The 23,013-nt window shown below is 42.1% G+C and overlaps 1 protein-coding gene across 5 annotated transcripts in view; it reads right to left on the reverse strand.

Moving 5' to 3' along the window:
* LOC120066407 (bile acid receptor-like) overlaps positions 1-23,013 on the reverse strand; it is a 35,526-nt gene that overhangs the window by 1,228 nt on the left and 11,285 nt on the right. For 4 of the 5 annotated variants that reach the window (XM_039017755.1, XM_039017754.1, XM_039017757.1 and 1 more), the window contains exons 4-8: positions 11,558-11,716; positions 4,743-4,885; positions 4,282-4,380; positions 3,778-3,877; positions 1,490-1,636 (exon numbers count right to left, since the gene is read on the reverse strand). In XM_039017755.1, coding sequence (XP_038873683.1) covers positions 1,490-1,636; positions 3,778-3,877; positions 4,282-4,380; positions 4,743-4,885; positions 11,558-11,716 — 648 coding nt within the window. The remainder of the gene's footprint in view (positions 1-1,489; positions 1,637-3,777; positions 3,878-4,281; positions 4,381-4,742; positions 4,886-11,557; positions 11,717-23,013) is intronic. The other variant, XM_039017758.1, reaches the window with a different exon arrangement.

A 23,013-nucleotide genomic window follows, 5' to 3' on the forward strand; every position in this document is an offset into this window, starting at 1 on the left:
AGGTAGTATACCATTTGAGGATACCATAAAAAAAATCCTGAGAGCAGGACAACCTCCACCTACCACCACTACTACCACCAAAACCATTTTAGAAATCCACCCAATCCAGTCAGTCAAATCACAGAGCCATAAACCTTCAGAAATGCCAGGAGCGCACAAAGAGGGAGAGAGGGGGACAATAGAGCTCTGGATGTTTAGATAAAGAACAATAGCCTCTTTAGACATCTCTCTCTTTTCCCTCATACTGGCCTTTAGCTTGAATGTCTCTCAACTAATCCATTCACTCAGGACCTGCACCAAGGGATGTAATGACGCACACAGAGCAGCCATCTCTACCACTCTATATTCAACTGTCCAACCGGGGGTATGAAAGTGACAGCTCAGATATGACTGCATATTACAGCAATACAGTAGGCTTTAGATATCAAGGCAGCCAGACTGCTGCACTCTTTAAAAAATATATGAAAGTGAGTTTCATAAATAAAGATGCGGAAATACATTTAGTTAGGGATTACTATGAAGATTTCCTAACAACAACAAAAGGTCCAATCATCGATTCACAAATATGGGCTTCTCTATTAAAAGTAATTATTGTAATATCCCAGTTAGCAAACTGGTTTCAGTGAGAAAACTGGTTTCAATGATGTCATTTCAACCAGCTTTGCCCGCTGGGGTAATGTGTTGTCTTGTGTACTGTACACACAAATCAGAATATCAAAGCCAGATCCTCTCGTTTGATGTGTTATGACCAGTACAATTAATTGGATGTTTAGTGAATTATTCATGCTACCTTACACCACACTGCCATCCGATACCCAACACTACCAGCATTTATGGACGATAAATCATGTGCATAGTTCTAACTGATCCAGTCTAGCTAGCACCTGAAGACAGCCCTCTTTTACCACCCCACCTGGCACATTGCCCATACACGCTCACAATGGAATGAAATGCTATCCGGTAGGCAGGGGTCCGTTTACACGGGTAACCCACACCTGGCCAAGGATCAACAGGTCAGTACACTGCTAGGCTGCCAGTCTCCTCGTCAACTAGATCGTCAGATAAAGCAGTCCTATCCATTATTCACACCAGACCTGTGTGTGTGTGTGTGTGTGTGTGTGTGTGTGTGTGTGTGTGTGTGTGTGTGTGTGTGTGTGTGTGTGTGTGTGTGTGTGTGTGTGTGTGTGTGGGGTGCGTGCGTGTGTGCGTGCGTGCGTGTGTGTGTGTGTGTGTGGTGGATGAAAGGCCGGATGCCTATCAATGTCATGAATGTTTCATGCCAACCATGGATTGTGGTAAAAATTTGTTTGACATGTTAAGGTGATGTTCATGTTGATGAATGAGCTGAAGATGTTTCTGAGGATCATGATACTGATGATAATGATAACCTCCGTTTAGTTCTAATAGCAGTAGTAGACTTGTGGATGGATATTGGAATATTGTTGTAGTATTTTCACTTGTATGTGCCAGTTTCCCAGTATGAACGCACCACTCTTGCGTATCCTGTCCTCCAACACCTCTGTGTGTCCATGGGGTAGCTTCCTGGTAAACACCTGTGCTGAGCGCAGGAACATGGCCTCCACTGCCGAGCCCTTCAACAGTGCTATCTGATCCTCATGGTCCAGGGCTGAGAAACCTGCACACATGCACCCACCCACACACAAATGCACACAGACACACACGTACACAGACACACACACACAGTCAGGGGAGGCTATTGCAGGGAGGAAGGCGAGAATGGACCTCCTCTATGGTTTGTGAGAAATTAAAAATAATTAAATGTAAAAAATCCTCTTTGCAAATAAAACTATGCTAAATAAACTCACTCAGTAGATGCCTCAACAACAGAAAGAGATTAGTTAAGGAAGACCTTTCCATTTCAATGTAATATAACAGAGTTGGTTTGGTGAACAACGCTTGTGTGATGAGTTACATTGCCTGAGACATTCCTTGTCTTGCTAAGATTATTGAGTCCTTGGTAAATGTCCAACTTTGTTATTTGTTTATCTGAGAAATGTATTTTGAATGTAAACTAATCAGGGTTTAGGCCTGGGCATAGCATATTACAGCAACCACTGTAGGTGGTTGCTGTACCCCGACAAAACCCGGACGACGCTGGGCCAATTGTGCGCTGCCATATGGGACTCCCAATCACAGCCGGAAGTGATACAGCCTGGAATCGAACAAGGGACTGTAGTGACGCCTCTTGCACTGAGATGCAGTGCCTTAGTCCGCTGCGCCACTTCTTGTCAATGCTTTAGACACTAAAATGAAAGTGCTGCTTTGTTTGTGGACCTGTCAAAAGCTTTTGATACTGTTGATCATGCTATTTAATTTAATAAGTTGTCCTCGATAGGACTGAGTTCTGACGCCTGTTCATGGTTTCATGATTATCTTAGTGAAAGAACTCAGGCCATCATGATTGATGGGGTTTAGTCTGAATTTCTCGAAGTGCATAAAGGTGTACCACAGTGGTTGATTTTGGGACCTGTTCTCTTCCCTATTTATATAAACACCACTGGTCAATCTGTTAAATTGTTAACTTCATCTATCTTCGGCTGATACTATTTTGTACGCTATTGCCCCGGCTGTTGATCTGGCTGTGTCAGAACTACAGTCAGATTGTATAGCTATGCAGGAATCCCTTGCTGATTGAAAACACTCTCGTAAGAATGTTTCAGATTAACTACATTAGATGGTTCTCCAATTGAACGTGTTCCCGCATATAAATACTTAGGCATTTGGATTGATATGAATTTGACTTTTAAAAACATATAGATGAGCTCGTTAAGATGCTAATATTTAAAGTTGGCTTTTTCTACAGAAACAGATCGTGCCTTTCTCTAAGCAATAGGAAGCAGATTATTCAGTCAATATTTTTATCTGTTCTTGATAATGATGATATTATTTGTCAAAGTGCAGCTGATACTACTCTTAAACCCTTGGATGCTATCTACCATAGTGACCTTTGTTTTGTTCAGGTGACAGTTTGATACTCATCACTGCATCCTGTGTCAGAAGGTTGGCTTGACTTCGCTAAAGACCTGTCGATCTCTACATTGCTCCCTTTTCATTTACAAGGCCCTACTTCATAAACGTCTGTCTTATCTAACTTTGCTGTTGAAGTAGACACCTGAGTTGCCTAACCCGTTCACAGGATTGGTTAACTCTTCAGGTTCCCAGGGTCTCCACCGAGCTAGGTAACTCTGCTTTTCTTTAATGCACCGTATTGATGGAACAACATTCTAAATACATTTCAACTTAATGTTGTGGTGCCGTTCGGGCTTAAAGCATTGATTGGGGACTTATTTGTGGAGGAATGTAACTGTTTTTCTGGGTGATTTGTGATGTTTTATTTGTGCTTCCCATGACTGTGTTTTTGTATTTTAATGTGTATATATGTATATTTTGTGTAACATGTGTATTTTTGTGTTGTATTGTGCAGGGCACATTTGAAAAAGAGACCTAGGTCTCATATGTCTTCCCTGGTCAAATAAAGGTAAGTTAAAAATAACAAAAAATACAGTCTTGAATTACAATGATGACCGATGTCAACACCCGCTCGGTACTATTATGTTAAGTCATACAAGCTATTTTTTGCTATGATGATGCCAAGGAGCCGATTAGACTATAAGTATGGAGTACCGAGGTACAAAAGGCCAGAGGTTGACTGATAATTGATGTTGACTGATAATCCATGGGAGTAATCTATTTATATAAACATTTTATGTATTGAAAATATTGGCATGATCATCGTAGCCTAATAGATGTCCAGACCTGGAATGTTTTTGGTAAACTCCACCAGCACTTGAACATGACTGGTGGCCATCTCTGTCAAAAGAAGGAAGTTCTCTTCTGCATTGAACTGCTCTTGTAGCTGGAGAAACAACAAGGGCACACAAAAGGGAGATAATTACAGAATGTGTGTGGGGTGACACTGCTGGCTGATAAGGAGCTTTATGTAACTTCATCTACGACTTGAGGGGAAAAAACTGTCTGACTTCTACTTGGATAGAGAGCATGTAGTGTAAGTCACATCTATTCTGGGATACGTTACAAGGGTATCTTACTGTCTTCCATGAACTATGAATATGTCTGAGTTGTAAAGCATACACTATGGCTTGGTGAAAAACACACCCCATTGGGCACATGCTGGTTAAATCAACATTGTTTCCACATCATTTCACTGATATTACGTTGAATCAACATGGAATAGACATTGGATTGACATCTGTGCCCAGTGGGACAGAATTTGCTAGAATTGTAGGAGATATCACGTACCAGTTTTTTGGCCATGTCTTGAGGAATTCGATGTTTCTGATAAGCTTCTACGATGAAGCTCAAGAGAGCCTGTTGCTCTTGACTGAGTTCAAGCTTCTCCTGAAATAAAACCATTAGCTATCCGTTTTGAATCTCTTCGGTGTAACACTAGGGCTATTTATGAGTCATACTTTGTAAAGTGGCAGTCTTAGCTGTGAGTAATACAATCCCTTGGTGGCAACAGGACTTTAGACATGCTTAAATATTCATGGTTTACTTAAACACTGGGCTTATGGGGATCACAGACAACTGCAGCTGAGGAACCTTTTTTTCCCTCATTTTCATGTAATTCCCATATGCAGTAATCAGTGTAGGGCATTTATATTTAGTTAAAAACAAGTAGACAATCAAAGAATCACTGACATGTCTCCCATTTTGAAGAGCAAAAAAACATTCTAAAGAGTAAAAGGGGGAGAGTTTACCTTCGACAGTTTGGTGGTGGAGGTGACCTGTTTGGTGTCTCCGTTGTCTCCCCCCTCTGTCTCGTCCCCGGTGGACTGTCCTGGTGAGACCTTGGGGTTTTTCCTCAGCCTTTTAGATTTACACTGGATCTCTGTCAGCAGACCTGTGGGCATTGATGATGGGTTCAAACACAAAGTGCTGAAGGAGAATTTCACCCTTACTTCTTCAATAATTATTATCTTTGTGAATGCACTGTAGCCACTGTAGTTTGATATTTTATTCAAGTGGCTTCACCGTATAGCTATGGGTTTGAGAAAGTTGGTTAGCACAGATGTAAAGTTCAGATAATTAGGGAATTATTTTCGATGACTGGGGATTTCTCCATTATTACAAATTCTGTCAGTGTGATATTATTCTAAATTATACAACCCCTGTATTTAATGTAGGGAGTATGTCAATGTTACTCCTTTCAGTAAAGTTCTGACAAACCAGGGGAAAATGATGATCAGTGTTTCCTTTGAATGAAGACCTTCAGAATTGGCTCTTTTAACATTGAGATCAAAGGAGACTGCGAGATCAGGCCATGATAGCCATCCAGGCCTGCCTAACAAATAGCTTTGGGAGTCATCGGAGGGAGCACTGTAGCGCCAACAGACAGGGCTGTTGAATGCCTGCTACCTGCAATATTCATCCCAACTTCCTACAACATTTATGAGCAACATGAGCCTAACTCCTTCCTCCTGCTCTCCTGACTCCCCCCACCTCTCTCTCTCTCCCTCCCTCTCTCCCTCTTTTCCTCCCTCCTATCTTTCAACCTTTCAACCCGGGCGCCGAAGAAGTGGATATCGATTAAGGCAGCCCCCCGCACCTCTCTGATTCAGAGGGGTTTGGTTAAATGCGGAAGACACATTTCAGTTGTACAACTGACTAGGTATCCCCCTTTCCCTTCCCTTTCCACAGTCTTTCCTTTAAGAGCAACAATGGTGAGACCTTTCTATTGTGAGAGGTATGACACATTTTTCCTCGGTGGAATTCAAAGCAGTCGTGTCAGAATCCACAAAGACAGTTCTCTGCTTGATCTGAGACTGCCTCCAGTGCATTGAAAGAACAGTATGACACTATCACACAGTCTTATGAAGAGATAGTCAGGGGGTCAGGCTCACAGCTAGACACGTCCATCACAGTAAGACACACGTCAATCACAGCTAGACACAAGTCAATCACAGCTAGACATGTCAATCAGAATAAAATACTGAGAGTGAGATAGCTCTGTTATAATCATGTTGATCCTAAACTGATAAAAAGTAAATGGATATATGAATGGTAAAATGCAATACTATTGAAGAAATCCAAGATAATTAAAAAAAATAAAAATAATAATTAGTAGACTGCAAATTGACCGCAAGTAGCCCAAAGAGATATAATATTTGACTAAAACATAATAATTTCAAACCTTGCTTAAATTTGCATATACGATCACATATATCTCTATATTCTCTACAGGATCAGTGTCCCACCCGTGGGACAGTTGAGCTAACATGCGCTAATGTGACATATATCTCTCTATATCTCTTTATTATGCGTGGGAATACTTTGGAACAGATTTCCAAAATTATAATCACTTGGAGCTGATTTGCTGATGTTTTTACAGTCTTTTATGTCCAACCCAATTATTATTATTTTTTAATTTGAAAAAAATTGGGGGTCCAATAAATTCGGCCCGCGATCTGCCAGTTGGGGAACCATGCTCTAGCGGGAAAGAGCAGGTGCACATATTCTTAAAGGAGGTGCCCTTAGATATGTCCGTACTTCAGTTGAATTAAAACAAAGGGTTTGAATATGAATTTTTGTACGCGCAGGTAATACCGTATAGTATGTGCATCAAGTAACAAGTACCATGAGTTAATAAAATCTACAATATAGTCTCTCAAGTAATAAATGCACATAATAGTATATCAAAGAGATGGGGTTATCACCAAATGAATTTCCTGATGTTAGCAAGATATTCTGTTGCACATAAGAAATAGCAATATGGTTAGTCACGCAGTACACTCTTAGAAAATTATTTAAATAATTTTCTATCTACAACTTCAAAGAGTTATTCGGCTGTCCCCATAGGAGAACCCTTTGAAGAGCACTTTTGGGTTCCTTATCAAACCCTTTCCACGGAGGGTTCTACATAGAACCCAAAAAGGGTTCTACTTGGAATCAAAAAGGGTTCTCCTATGGGGACAGCCGAAGAACCCTTTTGTAACCTTTTTATCTAAGAGTGTAGGATATCCATGCATCTGCAACTCAGTGGCATGTATTCACAGATACCAAGGGAAGCCAGGCTTTTAAATAATAATAATAAACTTTCATCTCTCTCGCTCTCTGTGTGTTTTTATAATTTTCCGTCAATTTGCAAGTGGCTGAATCCCACCGGAGAAATAATCTGAGCGAGGGAAACAGTGCCCCTCTGTTTCAGTATGTGTAGCCCATGTATCTGATGCTGTCTGCCACAAAACAGTATGATATGTTGCAGCTGGAGCATTTGATTGATTGATGCCAGCAAGCATTTGGCCTCCTTTGATAATAAAAAAATAAAACATTTGCCAATCAGCGTTGAGCTCACTCACTACCGAGTTCCAAACTGCCTCTGGAAGCAATGTCAGCACAAGAACTGTTCGTCGGGAGATTCATGAAATAGGTTTCCATGGCCGAGCAGCTGCACACAAGCCAAAGATCACCATGCACAATGCCAAGCGTCGGCCGGAGTGGTGTAAAGCTCGCCACAATTGGACTCCAGAGTAGTGGAAATGGTTCTCTGGCGGGATTAATCAGGCTTCACCATCTGGCAGTCCGACGGATGGATCTGGGTTTGGCGGATGCAAGGAGAACGCTATCTGCACCAATGCATAGTGCCAACTGTAAAGTTTGGTGGATGAGGAATAATGGTCTGGGGCTGTTTTTCATGGTTCGGGCTAGGCCCCTTAGTTCCAGTGAAGGGAAATCTTAACGCTACAGCATGCAATGACATTCTAGACGAATCTGTGCTTCCAACTTTGTGGAAACAGTTTGGGGAAGGCCCTTTCCTGTTTTAGCATGACAATGCCCCCGTGCACAAAGCAAGGTCCATACAGAAATGGTTTGTCAAGATCGGTGTGGAAGAACTTGACTGGCCTGTACAGAGCCCTGAACTCAACCCCATCGAACACCTTAGGTTGAATTGGAACGCCGACTGCGAGCCAGGCCTAATCACCCAACATCAGTGCTCGACCTCTCTAATGCTCTTGTGGCTGAATGGAAACAAGTCACCACAGCAATGTTCCAACATCTAGTGGAAAGCCTTCCCAGAAAAGGGAAGGCTGTTATAGCAGCAAATGGGGGGCCAACTACATATTAATGCCCATGATTTTGAAATGAGATGTTCGACAAGCAGGTGTCCACATACTTTTGGTCATGTAGTGTAGCTAGCTAACTTAGCTGGTTCATTGTTGCCCATGCGAGGATGTTAGGCTAGCAAGAATTTTAGCTAGGTAGCCTATGACAACAAAAACTAAAAGCATACTCTATGACAGAGCCATAGACCGTTTTGCCAACATGAAAGAGAGTAAGATGGCTTTGGTGTTCAACTAGTCTACAAGTGTTTTACTTGCACGCTCACGCACGCACACACAAGCACACAGAAATCAGTACCATTGACAGCCACATGATATTTAGCAGCATTGATAGGACTAAATAATTTTTGGTATCTTTAAGTTTGTTTTCAGTGTATTAATCTAAGCATATATAGCCTTGTTGATTTGATGATGTTTAAATGTCTGTCACGCCTACTCCCGCTCCCCCTCTACAGCGCTCGAAGTCGCCAGTCTACTAACCACCGGTCCTGGCAACCATCATTACGCACACCTGCTCCCCATCATTATGCACACTTGTTCCCCATCATTACGCACACCGGCTCCCCATCATTACGCACACCTGGACTTCATTACCTTCCCTTTGTTTAGCCCTCAGTAGCCTTAGTCATCAGGCAGTATTGGTTTGTTTTCATTCACGGTCTGTACTCTTCTCATGTTTTGTTTATCGGCATTCTTCATTATTATACTCACCTTCTGCACCTGCTTCCTGACTCCCAGCATTTACGTGACAATGTCTAAGAAGAAAAGGTGCTGAAATAGGCAGTGCTCCTGTTCTCTTTGTGCTGACTTGCAGTAACTCCTTGTTTCTAAATCAGTAGTCGTTTAATAAACTGTCGAAAACATTAACTTGCATGAAATATTTGCTTTGTGGACTTCACCGGACAGATGTTGCTCTCCGGTTCTGTGATGAAACAAACATATGTGTAGTTTCATTTATTCTGCCACTATGCGACTGTTGTCTTTTTGTTGTCATGGCCTTATTATATCATGGTGGCGTATGAATGAATTTAACCTGTCTAGGACAGCCCACATTCCACTGAAAAGGCAGCGCGCGAAATTCAAAAGATATTTTTTAGAAATATTTAACTTTCACACATTAACAAGTCCAATACAGCAAATGAAAGATTAACATCTTGTGAATCCAGCCAACATGTCCGATTTTTTAAATGTTTTACAGCGAAAACACCACGTATATTTATGTTAGCTCACCACCAAATACAAAAAAGCACATACATTTCTTTCACAGCACAGGTAGCTTGCACAAAACCAACCAAACTAACCAAGAACCAACCAAATGTGATAACGTGCGTCTCGGTGAGAGGTGTAGGAGTCAGGCGCAGGAGAGCAGGGATTACTGAGAAGCATGTTTAATATAATAATTTATTATACATAGTCCACCAATACAAAATTGGCACAGATCTGTCTATATAAGGTCCCACAGATCACAGTGCCTAAATAGTGAAAACAAAACAGAAACTCGTGCCAAACGCACGGAGGAACAAACTCAGTTCCGAAAATAAACTACACGTGCGTAATAACGAGAACAAGAAACATCAACGATAAACGAGCGCAAAATACCCACAAGCTTAATCCCGCACGAAATAAGGCAGGTAACAGGTGCCCTATATACACACAGAAATAAACGCAATTGAAACCAGGTGTGAAAAGGAACACAGACAAAACAACCAGAAAAGGAAAAAGGGATCGGTGGCGGCTAGTAAACCGGCCACGCCGAGCACCGAGCGCCACCCGAACAGGGAGAGGAGTTACCTTCGGTAGAAGTCGTGACACCAAACTAACCAGGAAACAACTTCATCAGATGACAGTCTTATAACATGTTATACAATAAATCTATGTTTTGTTCGAAAATCATATTTCAGGTATAAATCATAGTTTTACATTGCAGCTACCATCACAAATAGCACCGAAGCAGCCAGAATAATTAGAGAGAGCAACGTGAAATTCCTAAATACTCATCATAAAACATTTATGAAAAATACATGGTGTACAGCAAATGAAAGACAAACATCTTGTGAATCCAGCCAATATTTCAGATTTTTTAAGTGTTTTACAGCGAAAACACAATATAGCATTATATTAGCTTACCACAATAGCCAAAAACACAACCCATTTATCACCAGCAAAAGTTAGCGATCGCAAAAAAACAGCAAAAGATATATAATTTTTCACTAACCTTGACAAGCTTCATCAGATGACAGTCCTATATCATCAGGTTATACAATACACTTATGTTTTGTTCGAAAATGTGCATATTTAGAGCTGAAATCCGTGGTTATACATTGTGAAAACGTAGCAACTTTTTTCCAGAATCTCCGGATATATTTCTGACACTCACCTATTCTGACCAAATAACTCATCATAAACTTTACTAAAAAATACCTGTTGTACAGCAAATAATAGATACACCAGTTCTTAATGCAATCGCCGTGTTAGAATTCTAAAAATAACTCTAGTACGACATACAGCTTACGTTATAGCGAGACAGCGCCCAAAATCAGGACGGAAAATAATACTAAACATCTGACAGAAATACGAAATAACATCATAAATGGGTCCTACTTTTGCTGAGCTTCCATCAGAATCTTGTACAAGGGGTCCTTTGTCCAGAATAATCGTTGTTTGGATTTAGAATGTCCTCTTCGTCTGTCGAATTAGCAACCAAAGCTAGCCAAGTGGCGCGAAGCTGTCCATCGTCACCAAACGCAGAGAACGGAACACGCCAAAACTCCCGATAAACTTTCAATAATCTGATAAAACTATATTGAAAAAACATACTTTACGATGATATTATCACATTTATCAAATAAAATCAAAGCCGGAGATATTAGCCGTCTATAACGAAAGCTTTTCAGAAGGCAATCCAGAGTTCCTTCCCGCGCCTTGCTGAACAAAGGAAATTGGGGTCATGTCATTCCAAGAGCTCTCTTTTGACCTCAGATAAAGCTAGACACCCCATTCCACCTCTCACTGCCTATTGACATCTAGTGGAAGGCGTATGAAGTGCATGTATAGCCATAGAATCCAAGAAAATGAATAGGGAGGCCCTGGAACAGAGCCTCGATTTCAGATTTTTCACTTTCTGACAGGAAGTTTGCTGCAAAATGAGTTCTGTTTTACTCACAGATATAATTCAAACTGTTTTAGAAACTTGAGTGTTTTCTATCCAATAGTAATAATAATATGCATATTGTACGAGCAAGAATAGAGTACGAGGCCGTTTAAATTGGGCACGATTTTTTCCCAAAGTGAAAACAGCGCCCTCTATCCCAAACAGGTTGATGGTTTATGGTTTGTTTTGACTATTAGTCCCTTTCCTTATTCATTATACCAGTACTTCGCAGTCTGTACCATTAAGAGTGGCATCATGGGTACAGTATCATGGAGAACAGCTGTTGGCGGGGGCTGATACTCACACTCTGCCTGATACTCACACTCTGCCAGCATGCCCATCTCTTTGCACTTCCGGAGACGACACTCCTGGCACTTCCTCCGCATGTACATGTCCATCTCACAGGTCCCTCCATTCTTGCACTTGTACACAGCTTTCTTGGTGATGCTCCGCCTGAAGAAGCCTGAAGGCAGTGATCAACACAATTACCCAGTGACCTCAGTCTTTGGTCATATGATGAAATACTATTGATATTATGTACTGTAAAGGTGGAGTGTCCTTGAAACTGATTAGCTCAATAGAAATATTGGAATAAACCTGATAGACTTGCCCTACAAATACTATGACACGATACAGGTACACGGTCACCCATGAATTACACCTTTAATGGAATGATGGCATTGGATTTTTGGTTGATCTATACAATCTGCCCTTTGCCTTGACATATGCTCAAGTGATGCTTCAAACCATTAACATGAACCCCTTTCAACAGTGTAACTCATAGTTCTAACAGGTAATTAGACATTCAAGCGCAGGGTGATGAGTACAATGACACGCATTAACATTGCTTAGCTCAGGTTCCCTCCACCATTATACAGATGAAAGCTGACAGGGAACCCTATCCAGAGGGTGAACCAACGAGGGACAGTCTAACCTCAAACCTACACTCAGACATGAGGCAGGACAGCCCAGTGACCACATCCTTGGCATTGTCCACCCCAACAGGGTGGAATTACACTTGCACCCATTCACCTGGGGTTTTACACAAAATAGAATAAAACAATGTTGTCATAAAACAGTTAAAGATAGATTGTTAGTTGTGGTTTGTCACTTTGGGTGTGACTGAGCTCGTAATTTGTACATGGTGCTGTAAAGTAGTGCTTACTCTTGGCACTGTGTGAAGTCCAGAAACAATACATACATTTTTCCTTGTCATGAGGAAATATAATATTGATCACTTTGAGTGTTTGTCATACCAGTGGAGGATGAGTGAAAGTAGAAACAAACAGTGGTGAATGGAAAGAGACCTCTGTTAAACAAAACACCAAAAAGTGTTATGACATTTGGCGACAGTCATTAGGACAGAATTTATGCGTCCACCGCAGTCTGTGCGCGTTTTGGTGTCGGCCACTCTTCTCTCCCTTCGCAAAATGTCTGTGTTCTAGTCTAACCACATCACATTTTAGAGAATAGGCTATAGTTTACCACCCATTTTCAAGCCCCTTCGCTGATTTTCCATAACTCTGACATTTGGTAATGATAGAAAGCGGTGTAATAACCGACAGTTTTCTTGACATTTTGTTTTAATTATTGTGATGGGCTCATGTTTTACCGGTAAGGCATACCCCCACTCTTTATTTTGCCGGGACACCAGTACCAGACCGTATCGCCTTACTTGACCCTGCAGTGGAGTAATCTTCAAAAGAACTGAAGATTAACAGAACCTCATCACCACCAGGTCACCTAATGTGATCTATTTTCATTCATGTCCTCTATGAACGCAACGCCAGTCGAAAACAACATTCTTATCAACTACAAGTTCTTTTCAATAACACATTTCCTATGAGTCACTTGTGGGCTCAACGTCTCTCCCTCCTCACAATTGAATTTCCCCTGTGGAACATCATTACTAAACCAACAAGCCGGAAGGCTTAATGAGCCAAATTAGGACTGGAAATGCAATTTAGTGCTTCAAGTGTTCAGCTGTTAACAAGGCTTTATTTCACACATGTGCATGTAGAATCACCTCACCAGAAGTGACAGCCTTTTAGAAGATGTGAGCCGATCCATCGAGGGCTTCTCAAATGCTGAATGTTGAAGATGCTATTCTTTGGCGCTATCTTTGCAGTCAATAGCACTTCAATGTCTACAGCTATGATCTAGATGTAATACTTAACCACTGTTCTTACAAAAAATAATGGTGCTGGATAGCTGCAGTTTTACAGGCTCCTGACCAATTCTGCTATTTTGTGTTTTTTTTTTACACTTAATATTTCTGCCATCATTTCCTATGACCGAAAAGAGCTTCTCGACATCAGAACAGCATTCACTAACCTCGATTTGGAGGAAGAATTCTACTTCAACGAGTCGGCAGTGCAGGACATACTGCTCATCCCGGACCAGGCCCTAATCCCCGAGACTTGGAAGAGAAAAAGATGGCGCAAACAAAAACATGCTCATCGAGTGGACGCACTCTTAGTGGACACACTCCTACCATCATGTCATCTGTGCAACTAGAGGCTAACAACTCTGGTTCACCTTTACTCCACACAGAGATGCATACAAAGCTCTCCCTCGTCCTCCATTTGGCAAATCTGACCATAACTCTATACCCCTGATTCCTGCTTACAAGCAAAAACTCAAACAGGAAGTACCAGTGACACACTCAATGCGGAAGTGGTCACATGAAGCGGATGCTAAGCTACAGGACTGTTAAGCTAGTACAAACTGGAATATGTTTCAGATTCATCCGATGGCATTAAGGAGTTTACCACATCAGTCACTGGCTTCATTAATAAGTGCATTGACAACGTCATCCCCACGGTGACTGTACGTACATATCCTAACCAGAAGCCATGGATTACAGGCAACATCCACTCTGAGCTAAAGGCTAGAGCTGACACTTTCAAAGAGCGGGACAATAATCCGGACACTTATAAGAAATCTCGCTACACCCTCAGACGAACCATAAAACAGGCAAAGTGTGAATACAGGACTAAGATCGAATCCTACTACACCCGGGTCTGACGCTCGTCAAATGTGGCAGGGTTTACAAACTTTCACAGATTACAAAGGAAAACCCAGCCTCGAGCTGCCCAGTGACACAAGCCTACCAGACAAGCTAAATGCCTTCTATGCTCGGCTTCAAGGCAAGCAACAATGAACCATGCATGAGAACACCAGCTTTTCCAGACGACTGTGTGATCACGCTCTCCGTAGCCGATGTGAGTAAGACCTTTAAACAGGTTAACATTCACAAGACAGATTACCAGGGCGCGTACTCAGAGCATGCGCTGACCAGCTGGCAAATGTCTTCACTGACATTTTCAACCACTACCTGATCCAGTCTGTAATAGCTATATGTTTCAAGCAGACCACCATAGTCCCTGTGCCCAAGAACGTCAAGGTAACCTATCTAAATGACAATCCCCGTAGCACTAACATCTTTAGTTATGAAATGCCTTGAAAGGCTGGTCATGGCTCACATCAACACCATAATCCTAGAGACCCTGGACCCACTCCAATTAGCATACCACCCCAACAGATCCACAGATGATGCAATCTCTATTGCACTCCACACTGCCCTCTCCCACCTGGACAAAAATAACACCTACACTACCGTTCAAAAGTTTGCGGTCACTCAGAAATGTCATTGGTTTTTTAAAGAAAAGCACATTTTTTGTCCATTAAAATAACATCAAATTGATCCGAAATACAGTGTAGACATTAATGTTGTAAATGACTATTGTAGCTGGAAATGGCAGATTTTTTATGGAATATCGACCTAAGTGTACAGAGGCTCATTATCAGTAACCATCACTCCTGTGTTCCAATGGCACGTTATGTTAGCTAATCCAAGTTTATCATTTTAAAAGGCTAATTGGTCATTAGAAAACACTTTTGCAATTATACTAGCACAGCTGAAAACTGTTGTTCTGATTAAAGAAGCAATAAAACTGACCTTCTTTTGACTAGTTGAGTATCTGGAGCATCAGCATTTGTGGGTTTGATTTCAGGCTCAAAATGGCCAGAAACAAAAAACTTTCTTCTGAAACTCGTCAGTCTATTCTTGTTCTGAGAAATGAAGGCTATTCCATCTCGTACAACTATTCCCTTCACAGAACAGCGCAAACTGACTCTAACCAGAATAGAAAGAGGAGTGGGAGGCCTCGGTGCACAACTGAGCAAGAGAATAAGTACATTAGAGTGTCTAGTTTGAGACAAGTCTCACAAGTATTCAACTGGCAGCTTCATTAAATCGTACCCGCAACAGGGAAGAGGCAACTCCGGGATGCTGCCCTTCTAGGCAGAGTTGCAAAGAAAAAGCCATATCTCAGACAGACCAATAAAAATAAAAGATTAAGATGGGCAAAAGAACACAGACACTGGACAGGTTAACTCTGCCTAGAAGGCCAGCATCCTGCAGTCGCCGCTTCACTGTTGACGTTGAGACTGGTGTTTGCGGGTACTATTTAATGAATCTGCCAGTTAAGGACTAGAGCGAGGGGGGGGGGGTACTGTCACACCTGATCTGTTTCACCTGTCTTTGTGATTGTCTCCACCCGCCTTCAGGTGTCGCCCATCTTCCACATAATCCCCTGTGTATTTATTCCTGTGTTCTGTTTGTCTGTTGCCGGTTCGTCTTGCTTGTTCGAGTCAACTAGCGTTTTGTGTCTCAGCTCCTGCTTTTTCCAGTCTCTCTTTTCTCGCCCTCCTGGTTTTGCCCCTTGCCTGTCTTGAATCCGAGCCCGCCTGCCTGACTACTCTGCCTGCCACTGACCCTGAGCCTGCCTGCTGTCCGGTACTGTTGACCCACCTCTGGTTTACTGACCCCTGGCTTTCCCTGACCTGTCTATCGCCTGCCGCCGTTGAAATATTAAACTATTGTTTATTCGACGTGGTCTGCATCTGAGTCTTACCTTCATACCTGATAACAGCTCAGCATTAAACACCATAGTGCCCTCCAAGCTCATCACTAAGCTAAGGACCCTGTGACTGAACACATCCCTCTGTAACTGGATCCTGGAATCCCTGGCCTCAACACGGGGGCCCCTCAGGGGTGTGTGCTTAGTCCCCTCCTGTACTCCCTGTTCACCCACGACTGCATGGCCACACACAACTCCAGCACCATCATTAAGTTTGCTGATGACACAACAGTGGTATGCCTAATCATCGACGACGATGAGACAGTCTATAGAGAGGATGTCAGAGACTTGGCAGTGTGGTGCCGAGACAACAACCTCCCCCTCAATGTCAGCTAGACAAAGGAGCTGATCGTGGACTACAGGAAACGGATGGACTGCAAAGATAGTGCCAAACCCCCAGTAACATCGACAGGGCTGTAATGGAGCTGGTCGAGAGCTTCAAGTTCCTTGGTGTCCACATAACTAAGGGTCTATCAGGATCCACACAGTCGTAAAGAGGGCACGACAATTCCTCTTCCCCCTCAGGAGGCTGAAAAGATTTGGCATGGGCCCTCAGGTCCTCAAAATGTTCGACAGGTGCACCATTGAGAGCATCTTGACTGGCTGCATCACCGCTTGGTATGGCACCTTCTTGGCATCTGATCGCAAGGCGCTACAGAGCGTAGTGGATACGGCCCAGTACGTCACTGGGGCCGAGCTCCCTACCATTCAGGTCCTCTAGACCAGGCAGTGTCAGAGGAAGGCCCTAAACATTGTCAAAGACTCCAGCAACCCAAGTCAAAGACTGTTCTGTCTCCTACCGCACTGCAAGTGATACCAATACACCAAGTCTGAAACCAACAGGACCCTGATCATCTTCTACCCCCAAGCAAATAAGACTGCTAAATAGTTAGTTACATAGTTAAGCAAATAGCTAAACAGACTATCTGCATTGACCCTTTTTGCACAAACTTTTTTTGACTCATCACATACTCTACTGATACTGTTTATTATCTATCCTGTTGCCTAGTCACTTTATTCCTAGTTATATGTACAGTACCAGTCAAATGTTTGGACACACCTATACATTGAAGGGTTTCTCTTTATTTGTACTATTTTCTACATTGTAGAATAATAGTGAAGACATCAAAACTATGAAATAACACATATGGAACCATGTAGTAAACAAGAAAATATATTTTATATTTCTGATTCTTCAAAGTAGCCACCTGTCACGTTCGTTATAATGAGTGGACCAAGATGCAGCGTGGTATGGTTCCATCCTCTTTATTAGGTAGTGAAACTCAGAGAAACAATAAATCGCAAAACGAAACGTGAAGCTACTAGAGTGCTCACAGGCAACTATGCATAGTCAAGATCCCACAAAGCACAATGGGGAAATGGCTGCCTAAATATGATCCCCAATCAGAGACAACGATAAACAGCTGCCTCTGATTGGGAACCATACCAGGCCAACATAGATCATTAATCACCTAGATAACCCACCCTAGTCACTGTCACGCCCCAACCAACATAGAGAATAAACAGCTCTCTATGGTCAGGGCGTGACACCACCCTTTGTCTTGGTGACAGCTTTACACACTCTTGGCATTCTCTCAACCAGCTTCATGAGGTAGTCACCTGGAATGCATTTCAATTAACAGGTGTGCCTTGTTAAAAGTTAATTTGTGGAATTTCTTTCCTTCTTAATGCGTTTGAGCCAATCAGTCGTGTTGTGACAAGGTAGGGGTGGTAAACAGAAGATAGCCCTATTTGGTAAAAGACCAAGTCCATATTATGGCAAGAACAGCTCAAATAAGCAACATGAAGATCAGTCAATGTGTAACATTTCAAGAACTTTGAAAGTTTCTTCAAATGCAGTCGCAAAAACCATCAAGCACTATGATGAAACTAGCTCTCATGAGGACCGCCACAGGAAAGGAAGACCCAGAGTTACCTCTGCTGCAGAGGATAAGTTCATTAGAGTTAACTGAACCTCAGATTGCAGCACAATGCTTCACAGAGTTCAAGTAACAGACACATGTCAACATCAACTGTTCAGAGGAGACTACGTGAATCAGGCCTTCATGGTCGAATTGCTGCAAAGAAACCACTACTAAGGGACACCAATAAGAAGAAGAGACTTGCTTGGGCAAAGACACGCAAGCAATGGACATTACACTGGTGGAAATCTGTCCTTTTATCTGATGAGTCCAAATTGGAGATTTTTGAATCCAACTGCTGTGTCTTTGTGAGACGCAGAGTAGGTGAACGGATGATCTCCGCATGTGTGGGTTTCACCGTGAAGCATGGAGGAGGAGGTGTGATGGTGTGGGGGTGCTTTGCTGCTGACACTGTCAGTGATTCACTTATTATTCAAGGCACACTTAGCCAGCATGGTTACCACAGCATTCAGCAGCGATATGCCATCCCATCTTGTTTGTGCTTAGTGGGACTATCATTTGTTTTTCAAAAGGACAATGATCCAAAACACACCTCCAGGCTGTTTAAGGGCTATTTGACCAAGAAGGAGAGTGATGGAGTGCTGCATCAGTTGACCTGGCCTCCACAATCCCCCGACCTCAACCCAATTGAAATGGTTTGGGATGAGTTGGACTGCAGACTGAAGGAAAAGCAGCTGTCATGACTGTCCTGTGAGGATCTGAATGGGTCAGATCAGCTTTGCAATGGATAGCTTCAACCAGACCCCTTCTCACCCACGGGTGGGGGGGGGGGGGCTGGTGGGGGATTGACAACCCACAGCCTGTTGTAAATCAAGGAGAGAACATCACACTCCAAATTCAGGAGGAACAGGAATGTTCCTTTGTTTCACAGACATTTTCCCGCTGAAACTCTAACATGTTCTAAAGCGAGTACTGTAACAATATTTCTAACATAGAACGTGGGGAATGGTGGAGGCGAGCCAAAGACCACGTTTGGTTGTTATTTTTTGATGTCATTAAAAATGTTATAAAGGAAATACTGTAACTTCAAAAGTATGCACACTATATCTGTGAAGTGTCCATCCTCTATGTTTTGTATGAAATAGGAAACATGATGAAAGTGTTTTTGTTAAGAGAGGGATGTGATCTTAGAAACTACAAGACGAAATTGTTTCTATAACTTTGTACAAGTAAGTAGTCACCGCCCCCTTGAGCCCCCCTTAGAGAGTGTGTCAGCCTCACGAACCGCCCCTTAAGAAGAACTGTATAAAATTATGGGTTAAGAATTAACACATCAGACCAGAGAGACGTGTAGCTGCAGCTCACGTCCAAAGTGGTTAGAACTTAATCTCAACACAAGGTAGAGACGTTAACGTCACCTTCCGGACAATCACTGGTACGGCTGATTAGCTGTCCAAAGTAAAGTATCTCGAAAAGCAAATTTAAGTGGGACTATTCCACTACTCTTCTCGAAATACCATGGTACGCTACTCTCATCACCCCACTGTGAACCATCCACACACCATCGATCTTCAAAGAATCATCTTTCAGAGCGAGTGGAAGTAGAGTGAGCTCTGTAGTTCTGTTCAGGACTACATGACGGGTCGCCGGATGCCAACGGGTCGCCGTTGCTTTTACACCTGCATTGCTTGCTGTTTTGGGGTTTTAGGCTAGATTTCTGAACAGCACTTTGTTACATCAGCTGATGTAAGAAGAGCTTTCTAAATACATTTGATTGATTGATTGATGCTGGGTGACGGCAGAGGAGAGCAACAGTAGAAGACGGGTGGGGACCCCATTTGGACAATCAGTGCCTTACAAGCGCACCGCAAAAAAGGCCCTACACCCTTTCCAAGAACGCCTGGCTCTGACAGAAATTCACAAAGAACCAAGACATTTACACATAAATACATTCATGATTTCTTACTCCAAACGGGTGGCGGTTTCTAAATGTACCAAAGTATTATGTCTATGTCACTTTCTACCCACTCCCCTCTCCATCTCTTTTGTAACAAGCCGCCATATTGTGTCAGTCCACTAGGGACCTGTTTCAAATGTATTAAGTATGTATGTTTATCCTGTGTTACCATTTAGTTAGCTAGTAAATAAATAATTAAACCAATTTGTGTAGTACTGAATCATAAGTAAAGCTGGGTTTTTTGCAGATGCAGGAGGTTACGACTGTTCAGAATGATGATATGATACGAGGTTATGATTAATACGCTGACTGTTTATGGAGATAATAGGTAAAGACCTTTAGAGTTTAATTTGGGAGATGGTAACTCTTTAAAGAACTGCTCTGGTGGTGCCCCAATTCCTAATGAGTTAAGTGTTACATGATTCATTTAATCGGGAAACAATTAAACGTAGTTAGTTGATTAGATAAAAAACAGTCATCAGATTAATGAAACAACACAGCCAACACAGCCAACAAGTGCTCAGCATATGTGGGAACTCCTTCAAGACTGTTGGAAAAGCATTCCTCATGAAGCTGGTTGACAGAATGCCAAGAGTGTGCAAAGCTGTCATCAAGGCAAAGGATGGCTACTTTGAAGAAAAGAAAATATAAAATGTATTTTCATTTGTTTAACACAATTTTTTGGTTACTAGAGTTGAAGTCGGAAGTTTACATACACTTAGGTTGGAGTCATTAAAACTCGTTTTTCAACCACTCCACAAATTTCTTGTTAACAAACTATAGGCAAGTCGGTTTGGACATCTACTTCATGCATGACACAAGTCATTTTAACAACTATTGTTTACAGATAGATTATTTCACTGTATCACAATTCCAGTGGGTCAGAAGTTAACACACACTAGTTGACTGTGCCTTTAAACAGCTTGGAAAATTCCAGAAAAAGATGTCATGGCTTTAGAAGCTTCTGATAGGCTAATTGACATCATTTGAGTCAATTGGAGGTGTACCTGTGGATGTATTTCAAGGCCTACCTTCAAACTCAGTGCCTCTTTGCTTGACATCATGGGAAAATCAAAAGAAATCAGCCAAGATCTCAGAAAAAAAATTGTAGACCTCCACAAGTCTGGTTCATCCTTGGGAGCAATTTCCAAATGCCTGAAGGTACCACGTTCATCTGTACAAACAATAGTACGCAAGTATAAACACCATGGGACCACGCAGCCGTCTGTAACGGTTCTCCTCTTCATTCGAAGAGGAGGAGCATGGATTGAACCAAAACGCAGCTTCTGAAGTTGACATTATTTATTTACAGAAAAGACGAAAACACGAACTTCACTATAAACTAACAAAACAACAAAACGGAGTAGACAAACCTGGACATGCGAACTTACATACAACGCAGAACTCACGAACAGGAAAATGACTACACAAAAGACCGAACGTACAAACAAACCGAGAACAGTCCCGTGTGGCGTAACATACAAACACTGACACAGGAGACAACCACCCACAAACAAACAGTGAGAACAACCTACCTTAATATGACTCTCAATCAGAGGAAACGTCAAACACCTGCCTCTGATTGAGAGCCATACCAGGCAACCCAAAACCAACCTAGAAACAGAAAACATAGACTGCCCACCCAAACTCACGTCCTGACCAGCTAACACATACAAAACTAACAGAAAACAGGTCAGGAACGTGACACCGTCATACCGCTCAGGAAGGAGACGCATTCTGTCTCCTAGAGATGAACGTACTTTGGTGCGAAAAGTGCAAATCAATTCCAGAACAACAGCAAAGGACCTTGTGAAGATGCTGGAGGAAACAGGTACAAAAGTATCTATATCCACAGTAAAACAAGTCCAATATCGACATAACCTGAAAGGTCGCTCAACAAGGAAGAAGCCACTGCTCCAAAACCACCAAAAAAAGCCAGACTACGGTTTGCAAATGCACATTGTGACAAAAATCGTACTTTTTGGAGAAATGCCTTCTGGTTTGATGAAACAAAAATAGAACTGTTTGGCCATAATGACCATTGTTATGTTTGGAGGAAAAAGGGGGAGGCTTGCAAACCGAAGAACACCATCCCAACCGTGAAGCACAGGGGTGGCAGCATCATGTTGTGGGGGTGCTTTGCTGCAGGAGAGACTGGTGCACTTCACAAAATAGATAGCATCATGAGGCAGGAAAATTATGTGGATATATTGAAGCAACATCTCAAGACAATAGTCAGGAAGTTAAAGCTTGGTCACAAATGGGTCATCCAAATGGACAATGACCCCAAGCATACTTCCAAAATTGTGGCAAAATGGCTTAAGGACAACAACGTCAAGGTATTGGAGTGGCCATCACAAAGCCCTGACCTCAATCCCATAGAACATTTGTGGGCAGAACTGAAAAAGCGTGTGCGAGCAAGGAGGCCTTCAAACCTGACTCAGTTACACCAGCTCTGTCAGGAGGAATGGGCCAAAATTCACCCAACTTATTGTGGGAAGCTTGTGGAAGGCTACCCAAAAAGTTTGACCCAAGTTAAACAATTAATAGGCAATGCTACCAAATACTAACTGAGTGTATGTAAACTTCTGACCCACTGGGAATGTGATGAAAGAAATAAAAGCTGAAATAAATAATTCTCTTTACTATTATTCTGACATTTCACATTCTTAAAACAAAGTGGTGATCCTAACTGACCTAAGACTGGGAATTTTTACTAGGATTAAATGTCAGGAATTGTGAAAAACTGAGTGTATTTGGCTAAGGTGTATGTAAACTTCCGACTTCAACTGTGCATGATTCCATATGTGTTATTTCATAGTTTTGATGTCTTCACTGTTATTCTACAACGTAGAAAATAGTAAAAATAAAGAAAAACCCTTGAATGAGTAAGTGTGTCCAAACTTTTGACTGGTACTGAACATATCTCCCTCAATTACCTCAAATCTCTACATATCGACTCAGTACTGGTACCCAGTGTACATAGCAAAGTTAA

The sequence above is a fragment of the Salvelinus namaycush genome, chromosome 21 (genome assembly GCF_016432855.1).
Source record: "Salvelinus namaycush isolate Seneca chromosome 21, SaNama_1.0, whole genome shotgun sequence".
In the NCBI taxonomy this organism is placed as follows: Eukaryota; Metazoa; Chordata; class Actinopteri; order Salmoniformes; family Salmonidae; genus Salvelinus; species Salvelinus namaycush.